General features: G+C 39.0%; 3 protein-coding genes across 4 annotated transcripts in view; 1 reads left to right on the plus strand and 2 right to left on the minus strand.

The window, feature by feature from the left end:
* APLF (aprataxin and PNKP like factor) overlaps positions 1–23,909 on the minus strand; it is a 90,371-nt gene that overhangs the window by 65,050 nt on the left and 1,412 nt on the right. The gene's annotated exons all lie outside the window — the stretch shown is intronic.
* LOC306797926 (uncharacterized protein) lies at positions 80–23,233 on the minus strand. 2 transcript variants are annotated; one of them, XM_079297607.1, is made up of 6 exons: positions 20,688–23,233; positions 15,727–15,912; positions 3,220–3,344; positions 1,634–1,709; positions 737–896; positions 80–380 (listed from the first exon to the last, which is right to left on the minus strand). In XM_079297607.1, exons 1-2 carry the CDS (start codon positions 21,381–21,383, stop codon positions 15,802–15,804), a joined length of 807 nt encoding a protein of 268 aa, XP_079153733.1. In that variant the 5' UTR covers positions 21,384–23,233; the 3' UTR covers positions 80–380; positions 737–896; positions 1,634–1,709; positions 3,220–3,344; positions 15,727–15,801. The 2 variants fall into 2 exon arrangements, with proteins under 2 accessions (XP_079153733.1, XP_079153734.1); XM_079297608.1 differs by lacking the exons at positions 737–896; positions 1,634–1,709; positions 3,220–3,344; positions 15,727–15,912 and adding an exon at positions 19,618–19,718.
* The window catches only part of PPP3R1 (protein phosphatase 3 regulatory subunit B, alpha), a 37,766-nt gene continuing 34,250 nt past the window's right edge, over positions 20,394–23,909 (plus strand). Inside the window, exon 1 of the mRNA XM_079297616.1 lies at positions 20,394–20,647. Coding sequence (XP_079153742.1) covers positions 20,645–20,647 — 3 coding nt within the window. The 5' untranslated portion in view covers positions 20,394–20,644. The remainder of the gene's footprint in view (positions 20,648–23,909) is intronic.

Below are 23,909 nucleotides of genomic sequence, written 5' to 3' on the forward strand. Positions count from 1 at the left end.
ATTATATTATTTAAACAATCCAGTTTTACTTACCCACAGCAAACATTGTAATTCATTATAACTCATAACATCATGAGATACAGTTTTAGAAATAAGTCATACACAAAATATGAAAAATTTATTTTGAGAAAAAATAACAGGGAGCAGGGTCTTGCATTCCAGTATTTGCAAAGTCCCACAGTATTTCTAATCCTTTTTCCTGCTAATTTAAAATCACGGTGAGATGCCCTTATGGTTGCTTCTTGCAGAGGTTCATCTCTTCCACAGGAGGGAGCTTTTCTCTTGCCAAGATGACACTCTCTCACAGTTCTCAATTTGGAAAAGTGTAGGAGCTCTAAACATGCTGGAGTGCCCCACATCTGACAGCCAAGATTCAAAAACTGGGGGAAAAAAAGCCCATGAAGTGAACAATCAAGCATTTATAAGCTAAACCATTCTTTCACCATACCTTAATGTAATTACTTACATAGTGGAAAAACCTGAGCACATCAAGTCCAACACCATTTATGTCCAGATATATCTGATGTATATAAAAGTCACTTATGTGGCTAAAGGTAACAGCTATCCAGACAGTAGTAGAAGAGGCACAATAAATCACAATAATATAGAGATCTTAACATCTGGCCTAACAACTGATAATAATATTTGGATACTTGAAAATATATCTTATATAACACAAAAAGAAGGAATCTCTCTGTGGTCAGCTATTTATTAAGCCAGTGAGTGACAGTTTTACCAGAGTCAATCTAAATGGCTACTTTTTCCAGAAAAACAGCTCACTTCCATCATTCAAGATTCCATGCCACACTTGACCTACAGCTCTGAGCTGCCATTTCCATTAAGGTAACATTGTGCTATCATCATGTTTCCCAGCTGCTACTTCCACAACTGTTTCCCTAGGAAAAAAAAAAAAAAATCACAAAATGCAGACGTAAGAGTGATGCTTAAGCTGTCCACATTTAGAGAAGAGAGAACTTCATATTCTCTGCTAAGTTTAGTCCAATGGGTAAATCCTCCTCCTGATGAATATAGCTAACTCCTGTCATTGAGAGTGGGAATAACATGCACACAAAGGGGTCACTGTTGTAGCAGTGACTTCAAAATATCAGGGGAAACATATTTTTCATGTGATAGATAATAAGCCTGAGCATCATTTTCTTGTTGTAGAGTGTATTATGGCTTTGCACACTCAGAGAACTAGACATCCTACTCATCCTGTTTCTGGGTTTGCAGGAACTTCAAGAAATCATTCTGCCATGAATAAGCAACTACTATATATATACAGATCTATACACACAGATCTAATCCGAGATCAAAGCCCTGTGGAGCAAAACAAGATAGAATGGATTAGACAAAATACACCTTTGGCTCCAAAGGTCTTCCATGCTGCTCAGAACCCCTTCCTCCTATTAAAATCATAAGTGAAAAAATATTACAAATCTTCCTTGTCTTCGAATCCTTGCTATTTCAAAGCCAATTATGGTATAATCATCCAGGCTGTATTTTGGCTTACACATAATCAACACCTAGAAAAAGAGATTCAGCTGCAAGCCACAGAAGGCAAAATGTCAAATCAGAAAAGCCAGCTCTGATTGATAACTGTAGTGTTAAATTTTCATTAATCAAGCCTTACCTAAAATATCTGCAATTTCCAGACCACATCAGATCACACTCCATGCTTGGGGTAATTTTTCAGAACAAAACTTTTCCTATTCACAAGTAATTAACCCAGCAGAATTATAATGCCATATGGCAAATGTAAATCCAAAAAAAAAAAAAAAAAAAAAAAAAAAAAAAAAAAAAAAAGAAAAAAGAAACAACGTGGGTTGAAAAAAGACCGCAAGGCAACCAGAACATTGTTTGTTTAACATTAATAAGTCCCAGAGGGAAAAGGGACAGCTGTGTAAAGCCACCTCAGTGGTCCCTTTTTTCATCATAATTACATCTGTTGCTGATGTTTCATACAATGAAATGTCCAAAGAGTCTTTTCAAAGTTCAGCATGAACACAGATAAAGCGTGGATATAGAAAGCAGATTAAAAAGCATCCTCAGTGATACATTTTGAAAGGTAGCCAAGATGATATCCACAGGTCCAGTAAAAATCTTTACTGAGGTACATTGCATATCAGAACTCACTTGACTTGTTGGGTGTGCAAGGACTTAAAGTGAACTTGACATCAAGTTTCCCAGTATGACTTAAAATGACATAATGTCAATAATGATATTCATTCTATAACTTCTGTTTTATTTCTTTAAGTAGGGGTTTTGGTTGCTTTTTTTTTTGTTTTTGCTTTTTGATTTTTGTTGCATTTGAAAAGAAATTATGGAGTTTTTAAAGATTCTGAAAGCAATTACTGTTTTACAACTTGAAACTGCAACGGAGAAACACAAAATGCTGGAGTCAGCTTTAAGATAAAAAGGCAAATTATACAATATAAGGTAGCTAAGTACAACTTGTCTGGGAAAGAAAGAAAGAAACCAAGAATTACTTGGTTTCACTTCCGTTTCAACATTATAAACTGATCCACAATGTTTTAACCAAAGCTAGATGCCCAGATATATAGTTTGAATTTCAGAGTTGCTAAGCATCTACCTGCTTTACTTGACTTGAAAGAAAAAAGAATATTAGAAGCTATAAGAAACAGAAAAAATTTGGAGCATTCTGGAAAAGGAAAATTGTCTCTTGTTACTTAAAGCATTACCTTATACTAAAGATCCTTCAAAAATTACTTTTCAATTAAAGACTGGAAAAACATACATCAACTAAAACCTTAACCAAAAAAACATTTTCATTTTCAAGCATATCTAGTGAAAATAGAATACATACATATAAAGAGTTAACTGAAATTTTGGGATGCTTAATTTGTTTGATCTAGAAGACAGAAATTTTGCGATACAATTTTTTTTCCTGCAAAAACTTTTGTTTCGATTTAAACAGTTATGTAAGTAGCACTTCATAACTAAAACTGTATATAACTAAGTAACATTATATAAACTACTTACCTCTATCACACCTGTAAAATCACTATGGCTCATAGACACAAGTGATAAACATCAAGTGTGATTTTTTTTTCATTCAAAGTATACTTTCTAACAAGATGAAGGGTTAAAATAATAGTTTGGCTCTCTATGGTTTTATTGGCCTCAACCCTTTCTTATTCCAAATAAGTGAAAATAAACTTAAGGTACAATCCTTCCTAAACTAATATCTACTTAAACCTGAACATTAATGGGTCACAGATCTTTTATCCCAGGGTGGTTCCTTTTTGTGCTACTCTTGCATAGGCAGCATATCAGGATTTTGACTGGAGAGTTGAACCACAGTCTCCAGAGGACATGAGTGCCTGGCAAAATAAATACAAGAAGCAAGCTCAGAAAAACAGAACAGTTATGAGGACTCTTCTGCTTCAGTTAGATTTCTCTTTGAAGGTCAAACCTGAACTTGGGCAACTACAATGCCTCCAGCTCAGAAGCAAAGTCAACACATTGTTTTGGAAGCTCACTTCCATGGACTATGAAACACTCGTATGATCACTAGATATTACTGCAAAATACATTCAGCTTTACCAAACTCATTAAATAATTTTAAGTTTTACAATCCAAAATGGCTTTCTTTAAGGTATTTGACCTGCCTTGTAAAAGAGACAACAGTCCATGTGATGCACTGCCATTTCTGAGTAATTTGTATCTGTGAAATAGCAAAGGAGACAAAAGTGTTCTTACTCTCAATACTTTTAGTACAACAAATAAGAGCAGGAGACTGCAAAAGTGCCTGCATCTTAGGAACTTGTGAGTAAAGTTAAGCCTGGAAAAAAGCAGTGCGTGTGGGAAGGTGTTTAAGATTTTTTATTTCTCATCATCCTACTCTGATTTAATTGTTAATAAATTAAATTGGTTTCCCCAAGTCGAGTCTTTTTCCCCATGGCAGGAACTGGTGAATGATCTCTTTCTGCCATTATCTCAACCCATGAGCCTTTGGTTATATTTTTCTCTCCTCTGTCCAGCTGAGGAGGGCTGTAATAGAGCTTTGGTGGGTACCTGGTGTTCAGGCAGGGTAAATCCACCACAATAAGAATGAGAATTATTTCAAATTAGTTTTGATCATGTCTACAAAGAGAACTAATATTAAAACCAACACAGATCAACAAAAATTGACAGTAGAAAAAAAGAACTGATTCCATGTGTGAGAAAAAGGTTTCAGACCTCACTCAGGTTCACTGAGATTTGAAAGCACAAAATCCATACTGACTCAGGCCAAAACTCAATTCCATCTCCAATTCTAATAGTGTTCTGTGAACTTTTGCACGTGTATTTGCAATACCTTACAAAGCTAGTATGATCATACCCCCAAATACCAGTTTCAAAATCGACTTTTCAGGAACAAAAAAAAAGCTTATAGTACCAGAAATAAAGAAATTTGGATTCCTGCACACTAATACTCTATATTTCATTTACTGGTCTTAAAAAAAAATAGAAAATTCCAGCTGAAGCTTTTATACAAGTGGGACAATAAGGTGTTGGTCCTCTATGGATTTTTTTGGTATTTAATGCAAGATATAAACCTATCTCTTTCCTCATATAAGGATAATACAAAAATCCTTCTCCTCTGCTCTGTGGTCTGTTTCCATACAGAAGACTTAATACTGTGGAGAAATTTGCTTGTCAAATGCCACTGATCATCGCTGCATACACCTCATTACTTAAAGCTAGCTAAAAGAGGCTTGTCAAAATGTCAGTGGCAGTAACAGTCCTTCCCCAGCCATGGTTTTCAGGTTTCAGGGTTTCTTTAAGCTCAAAGTGTTACTGGCATTCACATAGCAATAATGCATCTATGAGATTTTAAAACGAAAATGGGGGATATGGGTTGTGTGTCTTACCCAGAACAGTTAAGTCATAATGAAAGCTCCACTGCAGCTCATTTGTAGTATACTTTAATCCTCATCTGGCATGACCACATTTAGCCTTTGTAGCCATTCCCTGGAAAAATAACAGGTCCTCAAGTGTTCCAACAGCAGTCTTTTCACGAGCAGTGCCAAAAATGTAATGTGCATGAGGAGGCTCCTCACTCTGGATAATAGATGAAAACCTTGCACCATTCCAACACCACATAAGGAGAGCTGCAGACTCCAGTTTTCTTACATCTATGTTCTTTTTAAACAGTACTCAGAACATGCACAAGTTGCTTTTATTAGAGTTGCAGTCAAGAACACACCAGCTATAATGAAACAGTAAAATTTAAATGCTGCCAAAAATATTTTGCTTTGGTCTACCATCAATTTGATCTTTTGCCCAACATCCACTTGCTCTCCAATCCCATAGAGAGCTGCTCCTCAAATAGTCTTAAGTTTATTTTGCTTTTACTGCAACTCTTCACTATGCAGCTGCGCAGTAGTAAACATGACCTTAACACTGAGTGGAAGTTTGGCAACAACTTGATTGCAAATGTAATCTACAACAGCCATGGAAGTTAGCCAAGACAAAAGGAGAGCTACAGCTCTTAAAAACTCAGGCTATAAATGGCTATACAATATCACACTTCATACTGCAGTTTGTAAGTGTGATTAAGTGCTGTGCTACACCTCCAAATCATTTCTCTGTTTGAAAATACTGCAGAATTAATGTCAAAAGCCCAATATCTGATTGTCTTCAAATCAGGTAACAGTAAATGAAGAGTAATAAATCAGTAGTATTGTTTGAAACACACATTGTTAAACAACTGTGCAAGTCTCCATGAGATGAGGACATTGGATGGTGAAGTGATGATCTAAATTGCAGTAGAAAATAAAATGGCAGTATAACTTTAAAGGCTCAAAATGATGGCCTGGTTAATGTAGCAGATAAAAATTAAAAGCCTTCATCAACTTTCTAGAATAAATGTTTTGAAGTCTGAGTTTTAAAGTCTGAGTTTCTAAAGCTTTGTAGTTATAAAACACATACTATTGCCATGTTTTATAAGAGAGAGGGAGCAGCTGAAAGATGAATACATCTGAGATTTACTTACAAACGGGCTACAGAAATAGCTAGTACTACCCCTGCTGCTGTCAAAATGCAAGCTGAAGTACAGAGATGAGGTTTCTCTGGCAGCAATTTTCTAGTTACAGACACAAAGAAGATGAAAATAAAGAGATGCAATTAGGTTAATTGTAACAATCTCTGAAGTGAACATTCTGATAAAATTCTGTGGCCAGTTGTCAGAGGTCAGTACATGGGAAGAGACATCAAAAGTCAAACCCGATAGCATCGTCCATTCTCAGAACAGCACCAAGGAGATACTTGGCACAGGGATATACTTCCAGTCACAAAAAAGCACTTAAAAATCAATATTGCTTAGATAATTTCCTCCCAACCCAACAATTTTTCAACAATTTCAGCTACAGCATAGTCGGCCCTTAAACCAGTGGCTTGCAGAGCAGCTTTGCTGTCAGCTTCATTTGTATCTGTCTCTCCACACTTCTCACAATCACACGTTCCTGCCTCTCCCCAGTGCCTCACTAGTCACTTCTCACAATCACACGCTTGAGCAGATCAGGATAATTTGGTGCACACTACTTTTCACAGAGGTTAATTTTCAGACACAGTAACTTCCAGGTTTCTGCCATGCTTGCAGCCCTGGGAATACAAATAATAGCATGAAGTCAGAAAGGTGTGCAGGGATTAGCTGTGCCTCAACGAAATGCAAAACTGCAATTTTATACAGAAGTTCAGGCCTTGGCTCAGTACAGCATTTGCAACCCTGCTCAACAAAGCACACTGACTTGAGGCCTCAGTTACTATGGTGATAAACATGGAATAAATGTTTATGTATAATTAGTTCAATTTGCTTTCAAAAAAAAAGCAATAGTCCTTCTTACAGGCAGCTACTCCTATTTTTTAAATTAAAGAGATGTAAAAACAAATTAAAATTTTAAAGCTTAAGAATCACTACATTCATTCTCAAGTTAATAATTTAAATCTATAGCAAAAAGAAAAATTAGTCAATGAGAAACCAATCTTCTGAAATCTATACTGTAAATGCCCCACAAAATAAGCTAATGCATGCTTTTGCTTGAGAAAAACAGGAAAGATTAATAAAACCATCTTCTAGTTTAACAAAACCTAAAAATACTTACTAAATGAAAAACTAATGTATCAGTCCTTCTGTGTAATCACTAAATTACGTCAAACCTACTTGTAAGATACAAGCAGAATTTTGTAACTCTAAGCTTACTGCAAAAGAAATATGCTGATATAAACAAGTTAATTTAGTCAAAATGCTTAGGCCATAAACTCATGAGTAGCTTACTTCCTGTTTCAAAAGACAATGGATCAGCAATTACTATAGAACCATCTGCCACAAAGATGAATATTCTGTTCAGGGTTTTGGGGTGCCCTTTGCCATAATATTTATGTGCAATTTGTTTTTGGTTTTTTTTTTTTTCAATTAAGAAAACATAGTCCTAAAATGTGAAATGTGAGCACTAATCATAGTATTTAGGATATTAAATAGCCTTTAATAAAAGGAATATCAAGTTCAGACTAGATAAGATAATTTCCTAGGATCAATAACTATAAAAACTATCAACAAAACTTAATCAAACAATTCTTCTCTGAAGAAAAACAAATACTTGACAAAATGCAATAGAAACATTTCCAGCTGATAAGCTGTCTCCTTCTTCCCACTATGACACCATCTGTTACCAGCTCTTGCCTATCCACATGCACTACACTCCTCTCTCAGCCTGATCCTGGTCTCCAGGGTGATAATGAAATCAAGCTTTATCTACCCAATGGACATCAAGGACTGACTGGTGGCAAGAAATGATGTTTTGGTGACAGGGGGCAACTGAAGAGGCTTCTAGTCCCAGTCACCTAATACAGCTCTTCTCTTTGAAGACTGTCAACATGTGTATTCTCTCCCCAGCCCAACTGCTTGATGATTTAACTTCAGAAAAATTTTCAGCTACATGAAGTGTTTAAGCTAACAGGGATAATATTTGAGGAACTGGGTTAGGAAGCAGACACATGCAGGTACATACAAGCAGATGATATGTGACAAACTTCCACTAAGGGCAAAGCCAAGGGTATATTCCCTTTTCCTGCAGCATGGCAGGAGCCAATGCACAACACACTTCCTACCTACCCACACACTACAACCTACTGGTAAGGAATAGTGAGTTCCTAACCCTAATAAACTCATAGAATAACATTTAGTTATCCTTTACATGTAGGCTGTAAGTTCCTCCAAGACAAAGAGCTTCTTCAGTGCTGTCTTAGGTTGCAACACAGGATGTGACCAAAAGTATGTATTCTATCACCATCTGTTAAAACCAGGTGGGGCAGTGTTCATCTTTTGCACAACCCATCCTTCCTTCAGGAAGGTATCTTCTGCTAATAGGCCATTGAATCCCTCTCCATGACTGATAAAATGACATCAACCTATATGAGATGCTCCACCCAGGGGGATGAGCCAAGCATTTCCTACCTAGAAAAAACCTGAGATTTGGAGCACCAAGGCCTCCTTTTTCCACTGTATTCCAGAGGAAAACCAGACCTTTTCACATCATCCCTGGACCTTCAGAGGAAAACTGCACCTTCTACAGGAGCACTGCTCCAGCTGAACCACATCTGTCACTGCAGGAGGATGCAGCCACCATTGAATAGGACTGCTACCAACACCCTGACTGATGGGGTGTCAGGCTGTATTCTGACTCTGTCAGTGTTTTGAGATTGTTCTTTGTAATACTGTATTTCTCTTTTAATTTTCCTAGTAAAGAATGGTTATTTCTATTCCCATATCTTTGTCTGAGAGCCCCTTAATTTCAAAATTATAATAATTTGGAGGGAGGGGGTTTACATTTTCCATTTCAAGAGAGGCTCCTGCCTTTCTTAGCAGACACCTGTCTTTCAAACCTAGACAAGTGCCCTGCACTTGTTGACACACAAGATATAAAGGGAAGATGTACAGCTGATCATGAAGAAGCAGAATGTAATTTTGACTTGCTCTAAGAATAGGCCAAATGCCTTCCTCCAGTTTGCATGCAAATTTATAACTGAAGACAATGTAGGTATTTGAGGGAAGAAACTGCTAGAATCTGATTATCTCTTCAGAAACCATCCAAATTTTAAAATACCTTCTCAAACACCAAGGTTTACAGCTTTAGTATCTTCTATCAAAGGAGTTTTATGTGATAAACACTTACATATTTATATAAGCTATCTTTGTTCCGATTGAGTGTTTAGGTGCAGGAAGCAGTATGTTATTGCAAAAGGCAATAACTAGATAATTAAGTCAAACCAAATGTCCTCTTATCATTAAAAAGATGTGTTATTATTAATTCACAAAACATTCATTTACATTTATAAGATAATCAAGGAACCAGACATCTGCAAACACAGACATCAGAGCTACTGGTTGTGCTGGGAGCCAGATAAATTGACTATTATGCAGCAAAGCAATTTCAAAGTGTTTTTTTTTTCTTAATACCTTTAATATTTTGAGTTGTTTGCAACTTTTATGGTACACAGTCTTAAGGATCCTGTTTTCATTTAAACATAAAACAGTAAAGACAGTAAAGAGTTTAGTTGAATGGTTTTATTGGAACCACTGTTAATTTAGGCTGCAGAAAAAAAAAAAAAAAAAAGGGAAAAAAAAGCAAAAGAAGGAGCAGCTTTTAAGATTTGTCTAGCTTTTAATACCTGAAATTTCATTAGTGAGCTAGTCTGTTTATCTCTTCTATGCAGATATAAAAGTTTATCTAACATTGATGACACTGCATTTTGAAACTTGTCTAAGTCATTTAGAATTTCTGTTCTTTCCATTTTTTGCTCCACAAAAAAAAGTATGTAGGCTGGACATGTCCAGCAAGATTGAATTTACTGTATTTTAATATCATGTACTTTTCTGTAAATTAAATATGGATTATACTATGTAAATAACAATGGACATATAAATACACTACGCATTTGTATAAGAATTTCTGAATCCTCCAACTGAATTTCAAAAAGGACATTTCAAGAGAGTTCAAAAGTCCACATGTCCATCTGAGATACTTACTGTGTAAGGCCACATAGAAAATGAATAACAAATCTGTTGTTAAAAATCCTCTATTTCTGCTCAGTGGTGTAAACTGAATATTAGTGGAGGTGTTCCCAAAATGACATCCAGAAAAGCATGTACACTAGAACATTTGTCTTAGCTATCAGGATTATCACTTACCAACCTCACTGATGCTTAAGTAATGGATTTGTTCATAGCTGTAGCAAAAAATCATTGTGATCACGATAAAGATTTGGCATCCCAAGCTCCACAAAAAAGTTAATACTCAAATACATAATGATCCCATAAACCAGAAGTGAAATAGCAGGGTGCAAGCTAAACCTTGTGCAGGTAAAAATGTCTCTGGACTTGTTCTCTGGTCTTCATCACAACAGCAGTAGGCCAGAGCACTTTACTAAAGTTGAGGACACATTTGACCAAGGTGTGATTGCTGAACAGATCACACACCACCTGGGGACAATTAAGGATGCTGCAGAGCCTTTGAGCCATTAGCTCAAAGGGAGTGGGCAAGAGGGGCTGTCCACAGCAACAAACTTTTCACTGGTCTCCTCGGGGATGCAGCATGCTTCCAGCTCATCCTCACTGCTCAGTGAAACTAGACTCCCTTGCAGTGAAATTCATGGGAAACTGGTTTTAGATCTTAACTCTAAGTTATCTGTAGTTACCCCAGTCCAAACTCTCTCAAAATATAAGTATCCCACAACTGTCATGAGATATGCAGGAGAAGCCTCAAAGCTGGCTTCTCATGAATGTAGATCTTGAGTAAATACTTAAATTGGTTACTATGATGCCAAGAGCTGAGTACTTTAAGCTTTTATCATATTCTACAGCATACATCTACACATGTATCCATTCAGTCAGAATGAACACCCACATGTTCAGAACAAGATAAACAACCATCATCACTAACAAATTAACCATTTGAACAGTAAAATATATACTGTCTGTTACTAAAATACCAATAAACTGAAGGATTTAGACTGTGAGGCTAGTTCTTCCTTAATGATTATACAAATTAGATACATAATTGAACATTGGAAAAACAAGATATACTCTTAAAAGGGGAGTCCTGACTGCTTCAATGATGGATGTTTTTATCTTAATACCACAAGCTTTACTGGCTTTTTATGTTCACTGCTCTTTTTTAGCACCTTCGGGGACCTTGATCATGTATCAGCATTTCCTCTTAAAAAGTCTGTTTGCAGAGTCAGCTCATATCTGAGGAAGTTTTTTGGTTTGTTTTTAAAACATTGCTTACTCTACACAGTTTCAAAGGCTCTTACTGCCTGGGGTTTGCGACAGCTTTAGAGTATTATCCGAAGTATTTTCAATGTTGAAAACCAGGTTATACTGAAAATTATTTCTCCGCAGAATTAATCTATTTATTACGCTCAGAACAGCAGTGCTTAATAAAAAGCTAACAGCCCACACAAGAAGGGCTGCAGGTTGTTCAAATGTAGATCTTAATTTACATGGGTGAGAAAAAGTGGAATCCTTCATCCATGCCAGAGAAATCCTCTCACTGTACCAGATGTAGGCATATCTGGTGTGTCACCCATATAGGCTGACCTGATCAGGCCAGGTAGATTAGGTTTCACCATCAAGAGGATTATAGAGTACTCCTTCACCCTAACAGCATCCTTTCTCTCTTCCCCAACCCTAAATCCACTGCTAACTGCTGCTGCATTTGATCAGCAAAAGACTGGGTATGTATTCCCTGGTATTCAGGTATTCCATCCCAGGTATTCCTGGTATTCCATCCCAGAGTATGATTACAGGATGCAGACACAGAAAATGAAAGCTTTCAACTGCTTGCTCCTGAGGTCTTGATTTAAGTACTGCTAGAGCTGGAGAGGACATGTGCTGTGGGTTGCAGCACAAGAGAGTATTGATAACCTGTGTTAATCCTTTGCTAGGGATGTCAGAATTGGGAAGCAGCATGTTGCCTCACTGTCCAATGATGGCATTGCTCAGAATGGTTTCTATTTGCAAGAGGGACATAACATAAGCATTTCCCAGTCACACCCTACACTTTTTGCTCTGGGGAGGTAGCAAAATACTCCTGTGAGCACAAGTGAGACAGAAAACTGCAAATTATGTTGACCAAAAACCACTACAGTGCTGTTTCTTCTAGTCCAAAATTGGTGTCAGCTATAATGGGAAAAGGACACGGACTGCAATTCCACTGAAAGGTTTGTCAGAACAGCAGTAGTGCGTCATCCACAGGCTGCACTTACCCTGGGAACACTGGGTCCCAGCGGGTCCAGCAGAACTGAATACACTTCACTAAACCTTTCTCTGTTCTAACCCACGGAGTCACAGCATTAGAAACATGCTTATTACAACACTGAATGAGTGTTCATATTTTTTTAATTATCAAGATTTACATGCAGTACAAAGGTCTCATGGCATTGTGAGGTACAAGTGCATACCTTACTTTTCCTGGGCAATTTTTCCTCTGCAATTTTACCAGCTGTTCCTGAATCTGCATAAGTCATAGGACAACTACAACTGAATGGGAAAAAACAAAGCTGAAGTTCTTTAAAAGATAATACAATTTTTTTTCAACCCAGTCTCATCTCATTAGTACTATCCTGATAACTATTAATCTGCACTATTTTTTTTCTGACACTATTCTCTTAAGTCTCTTCTTGGTTATTTATACATAAAGACATGATGAAAAATCACACAATGTTCTGTTGCATTCCCCACCAGTTGAAAAGCATTAGAATCATTACTGGTTTATTGTTCCTGCCACAGACAAGGCTTACAGAAGTGGGTTTTTTGAAACTAGATTTCATGTTGAGGACAGCCTGAAGTATCTATCTCTTGTTGTATAATACATGCTGCATAAACTAGGGACAGTACATTTAAGGATATTATCATATAGTGGAAAATTGTTGGGATGTCAGCAAAATTCCAGCAGTAGTACTTTGAAGTACAAAATCTGAAATTGTTTTCAGTGTGCAAAGCAGGATACAAAATAACATGCACAATTTTTGGAGAGCAGTTTTCTTCCCTATTGACAGAGGAAAGAAAAACAGCACTATATGACTAAGACACCCAAAATTTCATGGTATTTACTTAGGAACCTCACTGTCATTATGCATACATTTTGTCTGCAGAGAGACAGAATTGGAGAGAATTTTGATAGGAAAATAAGAGAAAATGTCTTTATTCTGACTTTTAAATCTCCTCTGGAAACATTGAAGGTCCTTTCAGAAAAGGAAAAATTCTACTTTTTTCTTATGGGAGGGCTCAGAAATAGCATGATGGATCAGAAGCTGATATTAAACTTACTGAAGTTATAAATCAATTCCACACCAGAAACTTGATGGTACTTCGCCAAGTAAGCTGAAGGCAGAACCACCATGACTTAACACTGTACCAGGGTAACAAGCTGCACATCATCCCTGGCAAGTGGCCCTTTTAATTAGACAATCTTCTGCAAGATGAAGGCTCATAGACTTAAATTACTCAAAATCATCTGATTAACAGATATTAACAGCAAGTCCAGCCAATTTTTAATCCCTGCAATAGATTCTTTAACTTCAGCAAAAAGCAAAGCTCCTAGTAACTTTAGTCACACACACACACACTGCAAAAAGATTGCAGTCTGTTACCTGCAGTCTATTACCTACTTCTAAGGACAAAGAGCATGACAGGAAGCTAAACCTATTATTTATGATTCCTTGAGTAACCATACTATGTTACAAGTGCAAAGAGCAAGCATAAAACCTAGGAAGTGTAAATTCTTGGGATTCAGGATCCAAACCTGATTTATGAGAACAAAACACAGAACCCCCATCCAGCAACTTGGGTGTAATTTCACTTTCTACTGAAACTTCCACACACCACTAACGAGCTGAGATGATTTTCTAGTCCTGTGCTGCAGGTACAGAATACCTGAATACTACCATGATAAGAAAAAGGCAGTATCCAGTGTTGATCCAAACACTGACAGCCAGGCACGGTTGAAAGGCCAGGTGCTTTGCACCTTGAGAAAAGAGTATCATCTTCTGAATCCCTTAGGAAAGGAAAAAAATCCCATCGTCTGGCCAACATATCTTATTAGCATATGGGGTTATACTCCCTTAATGACAAACCACAGTCCTCAATCTGCACTCCCAAGAGTCTCTGCATGGAAGAGCAGCCATGAGCAGAGAATTACACACACAGGTGGCTCCCTTAGTGTGGTCTCATTGCCTTGGCTAAAGCGCTCTGAAAATTTACATTAATATATGTGATCATGTTGGATCATGTTTTCCTTGAAACTTCTAACATGCTACTTAATTTTTCATACTGCTGTCTGCACTGCAAATGTAAACAGATGACAGGAGCACGAGATCATGGCAGTAAAAGCTGTAGAATAAATGCACAACTAAGCTAGATGCAATTTAACATATCACACCACAGACAGCAGTTATTAATGCCATTGTTTTTGTCCTCCATGACAACAAAAAGAGGTTAATAGACACAGTACCTTGCACTAATTAACGCACACTGATACACTGAAAGGTAGTTCACAGGAAAACATGTACTCTGATTAGTTTTCAAAGAGGCTACTAGCTGATATTCAAAATTCATCCCCAACTCAAAATGTTAGAGGATCAGCAACAAAGCAGTTCCCTACTTTTCTCTCTGCTACAAGAAGGGCAATGAACAAAGAAAGACCTTTAGGCACAGTTTCAATTCCGATGGTTGTTTTGCCATTAAATCATTGATCTAGCTTACTGCCTAAGTCACCATCTTCACACTTTGCACTAGCCAAAACCTGAATCACTCAGCCAGTCAGCCATATGACCAATGATAAAGCATTAATTCAAGATACTGTTTCTACAGTATTGGAGATACATACATTAATAGCTCATTACCATCATTATCATCAACCTGTGCAGACCAGTCTCTACAGCAAGATAAGAACTTCACATCTCAGACTGATACACATATATCTCCAGCAGAATTAAGCAAAATAAATAACACTTTGGAAAGGTAAACAAGCATATAAGTGAAGAACAAAAACAAAACAAACACTATTCCAGCACTTGCTTCCATTTGTTGCAGCCTATAACAGCTCCACAGAACAAATGTCTTCAGAAAAAAAAGCAGCCAATTACACCAACCCCAGCTACACCTGGATGCCATCAGGAATTCTTAAAAACTGCTAGGCAAACAAGATCACTACATGAAAGTATTACACTAACAGCAGTCTCTAGAAAAATGCAACCTTTTAGTCTCAATCTTTCTTGCAAATTGTTTCCATATTGTTAGGCAGAGAGTTATCGGGTAATGTGATTATTATGGGCACAGGTGCAAAGAAAAAGAAAGCATTTTTATCCCCCGTTCATCCTAGCTAGAACTGGCAGTAAGTTTAGGAAATCAGAAGGCCACTCTTCATAATGCAGTTAAGAAAAAAACAAGAAGCTTCTTGTAATGGTTTTCAGTTTGTGGCTTCAAGTCCTTGGGGGCTGTTAACGACAAAAAAAAGCTGAAAAAAATAATCCTACAATGAGGTAATTTAATTCACAGCACCTTAGGCATCCACATCCACAGATCAGAAGCATTAACAAACACTGTTTCAGTAAATGCACATATGCAAGAGTCAACTGTGCATTTGCACCTCTTCTAGCAATTTGAAATCCAGCACCCCACAGTGACACAAAATAAACCAATGGGTAGCTAAAACTCGCCCACAGCTTCACAAGGCTTCTGTGCCTCACAGCATTCTTCTGGTCTTTCACTAGATCAGTCTTCCCAGCTGTGCCTTACTGGATCTGAAAAGTATCATCTCCCTTTCCTCCCAAGTGTTGGCACTTTATACATGCTCTCACAAATATGTGAGAAAATAAAGACAGGCTCCCTTCGATTGCTTTCAACTGAAAAGACAGATGTAGGAGTGAGAGATATGATGAGAGGCACATCCTTCCAACCATTTGTCACTTCTAGTCAGTATTGTATCTTCAGATTTGCTTATTATTTTATTACAATTGAAACGATGAATCAATATGGTGCATTGGTTTTACAGATATTAAGAGTTCAGGATCTGCACTGACAGGGGAATTCAAATGTGCTGAGAAAACACAGTTTTCATTTCTATCTGAAAAGGCTTCCTCTTCTGCTGATAAGTCTCCCTTACCCACTATAACTGAAATCCAGGTATAAAAGGTTGCTTTCCTTCCTTCCTTCCTTTTACAGAATTACAGAAGCATAAGAGTTTATGGATTTTTATAAAACACTACTACATACAAACACACAAGCATGCTTAAACATAGTGCATTTTCAAGCTTTATTGCACTGTCCCAAGAGTTTACCTGCCTTGCTGGGAAAAGCTGCTTACAGCCTGTTAAGGGTCAGGACAGAAGATTATTTAATTAGGTGGCAGCCCTAACCCTGGGTTACAGAGAGGGGAATGCTTCTTACAAATTGCATCCAGCAAGGTTTGTGAGTCAGGAATGCTTCTATGAAGACCAGCGCAAGGCAAGACAAAGAAGGATATGCTCAGGACATCAAAGACACATGCTATATTAAAAAAGCCTCAAAACTTTGAGACAGTTAAGGTATCACAAATTGCACTTTCAAAGAAATATGCTATGAAATGAGCTAGAGCTCAGGCAAAGAAGCAGCATCATGGAAACTGTTTTCTAAGCATTAGGTCAAGCACTGTGCAAGCCAGATCCTAATGGCTAATAACACTGAAGATCCCAAACAGGTACTCTCAAAACAGACTTTAAATATTTACTTATGTGTAGCTTAATCAGTTTCCATTTACATGGAGACAGATGTTTTTTACAGTGGTGAAACCCTGGGTAGGTGGCCCAGAGGGGTGGTGGAAGGCCCATCCCTGGGAATATTCAAGGTCAGATTGGACCAGGCCCTGAACAACCTGATCTAGTTGGAGATGTCCCTGCTTATGGTGGACATAGGTGGCCCCATGGCTGGACTAAGTGGCCCTTAAAAGTCCCTTCCAATCCAAATGATTCCATGATGTTATTATCTTAGTTTGAATGGTTGCAATTATGCTGCAGATGAGCTTCACTAACAGCAGAAAATGAAAAAGCAAAGTCTGAAACTTACTCTTAAAAAACTGAAATCAACATCAATATTTGCAAAAATATTAGTCAGAAATACAGGTAACATAATGCAAAGGGTTAAATGCAAGTCATAGTTTTCTACAGACTCTTACCTACTAAAAAGCACCATCTTTCATTTTTAACTTCTAAAAGAAGTTAGCTATAGAAGAAAAGCAATCAAACAGAAAGGAATTAAAAGTGCACTAGTTCTTCTTTGCACTGCATCTAGAGGTTCAAAATATTAGCAGTGACATAACTGCATTACAAGTAAAGTAGTATTTTCCTAAGTTCTTGGCTCTGTCTACTTGGAACTCAAAAAGGTAACAAATAAGCTATTATCGTCTTCATTTCTGTTTATTTTAATCTCATTACATTTTACTCTAGAAATTCTAGGCTCCTTCAATTTAATTTAGCTGATTTTACTCCAGATTTACATCCCCTAGGTACAGCTGCAATAACAGAGATGCAAGTAGTAAGACTATTTTACATCAGAATTTCTTTTTCACTTGTAGATCTCAAGTTGTTATTTTTTTGGCTAGAGGCCAGTAATTTTTAATGCTAGCTTTTAGTAAATCTAGGAATTTTTTATTCCTCGATATCCTATCAGTTAGGATTTTTTTCCCCTCAAAACAAGAGCTATCCTAACCATCTGTATCTGTTAATAAAAACAGGCAGAAAATTCCTTCTCTGGACCAGAACATTTTCTGATGTACATCCTCCCACAGTGGCCAGGGCCAGGTTCTTACCAGTCTGTTTTGTTGATTTATTATTAACTCAAATCTTAACACTTTTGTTTTGGTGCTTGTTTTGTTTTCTTCTGGTGCAAATTACCACCATTTAGTTTCACTCATCACCACCACCTTCACTTAGTTACTTTTGCCAGATCTCCCTGACCCACTCTTGATTCTTCCAGCTCAAGCTTCTCCCTTGGTGCATTTCAATTTGGGAACAGAACATTTGTCAGTCAGTAACAGTTTCTAAGAAAAACACATTTATTGCTCTGCTTTGCTTCAGTCATCTAGAACAGAACAAATTTTCATCTAGTCTTGAACTCCACAGTCACCCTTCATTTATGTAGGCCCCCAAGCAGACTTCTCTGTGAGAGATTCCCATGCCTCTTAGCATTTGTGAATTTAATTTCAAGATTCCAGGTTTCTCCATGCACTCTAAAGGTAACCTTTGCTAATCTTTGATCTGCTGAGACTCCCACTAATAGGGCAACAGTGATGAGGCAGTTCCTCTTCCAGAAGGAGATGAAGAGAGGATATTACCATTTACAACTGGAAAGCTCATGCTCTCAGCTGTGGCCCTAAAAAATTAGCCTTGTTTTAAAGCATTAATCCAGCCTTCCTCACCCCGTGAATTAGCTCACCATTCACCTTGAACTTCGCAGAAATAATTTGCATTTCCCTGGAAAAGTCTAGCTTCTGTGAGCCAAGTAACAAACGCCTGAAAAACAACATCAACATGGTATCAAGCCTTCTCTTTGGCAGTATTAACACAACAATATCTAATTATTATTTTCACATCATGACCTAATTTGTTACAGTCTTATGTGCTGTGTCATGGTGCTCCAAAATGAACCCATTTAGCAGACAAAGGACAGAAAGGCAAAAACATCAACAGAAATGTGGATCACATCCTCTTTATTAATTATTTTATTTTACCCTTTACAGAAGTTTTTAAAGGTGTCATCTGGCCTACTTAAAGCTTCACAATATATAGAGATCACTCCCTGAGGGCCAGCCTTACTTATGCAAGCAGTTGCACTGCCCTAAATCTTGCCTCAAAGGGGTTATTGAGGCTACATCTTTCATCTGAGTCTGCCTTCAGCTCAGTCATTTTATTTTGTAGACTATGCAGGGTACAAAGCTGGCATGAAACAACAAAGACACATGTATACATTTTTAAGGATTATCTCATCACTGCACAATTCCTTTAGTTTTGCATAATTAACTATTAACAGTACTGAAACACTGTACTCTAAAAATCTGTTAAATATAGGGGTTGGACTAGATGATCTCTAGAGGTTCCTTCCAACACTGCTCTGTGATTCTTTACCAAGCAGCTGCAAGCCTGGATAGCCTCATGCAATACAACATTAAAAGCCTGAGGAAAATAACAGCCAGAACATAGGGAGAGCAGCCACCTCTCAAAGGTGCCCTTGCAGAGTTTTCTCCCTGTGTGGATTTTTTTTTCTTCCTTTTGCAAAACACAGAAGTCACACAAGGAAGCTGAAGTAGCAAGGGCTCCAGCAGCACAGCTTATAAAAGTACATACATGCACACATATATATATATAAAATATATATATAAAACAATTATGCATATAATAATATATATACAGATTATAGCTGAGAGAGACCAGCCTAAGCATAAGAGGTTTGGAAGAACAAGGAGTACCAGCAGCTCTGGCAGTCTACCTGAGGGAACCTTTCCCTGGGCTAGAGGCCAGAAGGACCAAAGATAACAATTGTTAGCACCAGTACCTCTAAGGTATTTTTGTACTTACGTCTGCTGTACAGGTCAGGAAATCTGCATCCTTGGAGTCCTTTTCAAGACATTTTAAGCCGTTCACTGCGGCCCCCCAGTCACATTTAGCCAGGCTCAGCACTGAAAACCATCAGACATTCATCTGTCAAATCATACAAGGAGGGGGGAAAGAAGTGTATGTCATCACCCTGAATCAGCCCTGGTTTAGTAATAAAAACAAACAAACAAAAGAAGTTGTGCTTTGTAGTTAACATTCCACACAAAAGTCCTACTTAAAGGGACCACCTAGCAGCTCCCAAAATCGCCTTTTCCCCACACTGATGGGGAGTGGCTGAGGGACCTGGGGTATTTTAGCCTGGAGGAGGGGAGAAAACCTCACCGCTCTCTCCAATTACAGTCCGGTCTATCATACGCTGCCTGCAGTGAGAGGACCTGAGAAAACAGCCCCAAGATAAAACAGGGGAGACTGGGGTTAGATACTAGAAAAAAAGGGTTTTTTTCACTGGTCTGACGGTGAGACACTTGAATGGACTGATGAGGGAGGTGGTGGAGTCACTAACCCTGGAGATGTTTAAGAGACGCCTGGATTTGGCGCTGCGTGATGTAGTTTAGTGGTTTAGGAGTTTAGAGTTACAGTGAAACGCCGGCCTGACTTTTCGACTCAAAGGTCTCAAAAATCCCTTCCACCCCCGACAACCCCACCACAGCGGCGCCGCCATTTTGCGAATCCGCCTCTCCACCCCGCAGATGACGTCATGATCTTACCCCGCCCCCCGGCGCGGCAGAGTACCCGGATGTGAGAGCCCCGCCCCCTCCGCCCCGCGCCAGCGCCTCTCGCGTCCCCTCTCTCTCTCGCTCCCCCCCTCCCTCCCTCCTTCCTTCGCTCCCTCCGTGCGCGGGTCAGCGGAGCCTTTGCCGCAGTGACGGGAGCCGGATCGGGAGCGGACTGGGAGTGGCAACGGCGGCGGCGACGCGGGACAACGCACAGTGAGGCCGGGGTCGGCGGATTCATCTGCGAGAGAGACGCCTGACGCCCACCCGCCGCCATGGTGAGGACCCTCCCTCGCTTCCCTCCCTAGCTCTTCCCACCTTCCCGCTCCCGCCCCGCCGGAATATTCCAGATTGGGCCGGGTCCCCCACCCCCGCGGCCCCACCACCGCTCCGCCTCGGCGCTGCCCTGCCCCTGACCCGGCTCCTCCCGCCCCCGGATCGTCCACGTCCTCCCGCGGGCGAGCGCCTTTTCGGGCTTCGTTCCCGGCTCTCTCTGGCAGCGGGCGCATCCCCTGCTCTCCTCCGCCGCCCACGGAGCCCCGCTGGGATCTCCGCCTCCTCCCTCCACCGCCTTGGCTGCGCTTGTCGGGCTCGGCCCTTCACTTCCCCAGCACCCTCTAACCTCACCCGCACCCGGCCCTCTCCGCCGTCCGGGGATTCGCCTCGCCCGGGCTGCGTCTCGTGTGTTCCACAGAGGCACCACCGTCTCCCGGAGAGGTTTCCAAACAAAATTCCGGCAATTTCGGCAGCGCTGCCGTGCGGGGGTTGTTTGGCAGCTCGGCGGGGTTCTCCCCCCGCCCCCGGTGCAGCAGCAGCAGCGCTGTGCTGTTCGTGTGCGGACCGGAAAGCTGTAATGCACGTAGCCCACAGGACTGGATAATACGCGCTGTAACTGGGCTGGGTGAAAAGCTGACACTTCACACACGATGGGTGCTCGGAGTTTGAGGAGGCGGGGATGCGTTGTGTCCAGGTGTGTGTGTGTGTGTGCGAGAGTCGCTCTGTTTTTTCGGTCATGACGGGTTTAAATTTCCCTTTTTCTGCCGTAAAGTTAACCTGGAGTCCAGTATGGAGTCCTGTAGTATTTTACGTCGACACTAGGGGTATCTCCTGCTTTTCGTCGCTGCCAAGAAATCAACGCCCTTTTTATTTAATAAACATTTATTTTAGTCTAAATTATCCAGTGCCCTAGTTGCAGGAAGACCTGGCGATATTTTGGTTTTACAGTTGGAGAAATACTAGTAGTTTAAGTTTATTTTTTTTCTTTTAGCCCTTTCAGAGTCAGGCCGGCTGGTTAACACATTGCATGTTAGGGCCTGGAAGTCAAAAATGGATTTCCTTTTGTTTTAAAGCAGGCACTGCAGTCTTTCCTTTAAAAAATAAAATTGTGACAGAAACCATACTCAGGCTGGTTTTGTGTGTACACTTTAATAGACATGCCTTTGGGGAAGTGCTTTGAAATGTATGAAGCCTTGGTTTTGGTTGGGAGCACATCAAGACTGTGAGGGGAAAAAATAGTTCATATTTAGAGAACAAGGTATTAATGAATTTGAGGTTTAAAAAATATTATTGTCAGTTGTGCCATGGTTGCAATACTGCTAGTTACTTTGAATGTATAGATCATCATGGACAGTGATCATTTTCCCCACAACAGTTGTGCTCATCCCAGTCGTTGGGTCTTCTGTGAAAATTTTGTTCTCAGAGACCTGCCAGATGACACAGACCAACATGCATAAAAGGAAAGAAATGCTGTTAAACTATGATGCCCATGTATGTGTCAGTGATCTTTAACTTAATACATGAACTGAAGTTTCATGTGTTATTACCTCTTGATTACTTTTTTCTCCATTATATTGTAACTAAAGCTTTCCTGTAATATTTTGATGGTATAATCATTTTGATCATTACTTCATTGCTTCCTGATTAGTATCTGTGTGTGATGCATTGCAATGTGGAAATGCATTTACTGGGGAAAAAGGGTGTGCTGAATGTTAGCTCTGCCAGTAAAGATGCTTGTTTTCTCAAATAAGCAGAACACCACTGTAGTTGTATCACTACAGTGGTTCTGGTAACACCTGATCTTAGGTGCCTTCTAGTCTGAAAACCAATATAAAACTATACATTAACAAAAAAGCACCACCAGCATTTTGTATAAGTTGCTGTTCCTTTTGTTAACATTAATCAGGGATGTTTTTATTGAAAGAGTTCCATTTTAATAGAGTACAAGCCTTGTTTCAAGCCTTATGGTATTGGAGAATTTTTTTTCACAGTTTAGAACAACATTTCTTTTATGCTCTTACAGAATGAGAAAATTGACAGTTATGGGGAAAGAAGACGTGAATGTATTGTGTTTGTAGTAGGTAGCTTAAGATAAAACAAAATCATCTAGTGAGTCAAAGAAGGTTTTTCTGGATGTTTAGGTATAGCTGGTTCTAAAATAATCTGCCAGAGCATATAATGAGAAGTCCATTACATAATGCTAGAAGTAATGTTGATAGGCTATTTTTGTCTGAGTTGACTTAGCAAGTTTTTCCTATGAGTAGTGTTTTCTAGGAAAAGGTAAACAGCACAGATAAAGGTATTAAATTATCTTAATTTTAGATAGATAAATTCTATGTTCTTGGGATGGTCTGTGTTCTGGTTCATATCTAGTTCTTGAACTTTATAGATGTAGTACAGAAGCCCCAGAATTCTATAGAAATCACCCAAAACATGTTACATTGTGTGCATCCATCTTAACTAGTCACTTATGCAGTTGTTTTGACTCACTTCACTTGAATACAAGTGCCTCTGGTGCATTTTCTCCAGCCAGAACTAACCTGACTCTGGTTCTAAATTACTGCAATAGAGAACCTCTGAAGCAGTTTTTGGGGTTGTTTTTTTGTTGTTGTTGTTGTTGTTTTTGTGGTGGCTTGTTGTTGTTGTTGTTGTTTTTGCAACAAAACAAAAAAATAAAACCCCCCAAAAAACCAAACTAAAACCCCCAGAAGAACATCTTAAATAATTCTTTACTATTTAGCAGGGGGGTGTTAAATGCTTTGGGTATTAGCTGAACAAAAAAAAGGAAGATAGAGCCTGTTGGTGGCAAAGGAAAAAGACTTTTAAAAAAGCAATTGTATTTTTTCACCGTTCCTGTGGTAGAAGTAGAATTCTGTTTTTATATGCTTAAACTATTAATTTAACAACAGGGAGAAATGAGCTATGAGTAGTTGAAGGGAAATAGTTTGTGGTGGGCATACCTTAGGAGCTCCAGTATATTCATCAGCTAAGGCATCTGGCTTAGCAGGTGAAAGGAAAATTTGAAGAGAGTGAGATTAATAACACCTAAACTGTGGAGTTATTAATATCTTAAAGTAGATGGGACTATCTTCTGTCAATCAGTGCCAGAAAAAGAGAATTTAGTAATTCTGGTATTTCTGAGGAAACAAGATGAGGCAGAAATGCACATTTTTATGCCACACCATTTATCTTCATCTGCTTCTGCCTCCTCACAGAATGGGTCAGGTTGGAAGGTACCACAGTGCTGGTTCAGCCTAGCTGCTT

Source organism: Erithacus rubecula, assembly GCF_903797595.1.
Source record: "Erithacus rubecula genome assembly, chromosome: 2".
Classification (NCBI taxonomy): domain Eukaryota; kingdom Metazoa; phylum Chordata; class Aves; order Passeriformes; family Muscicapidae; genus Erithacus; species Erithacus rubecula.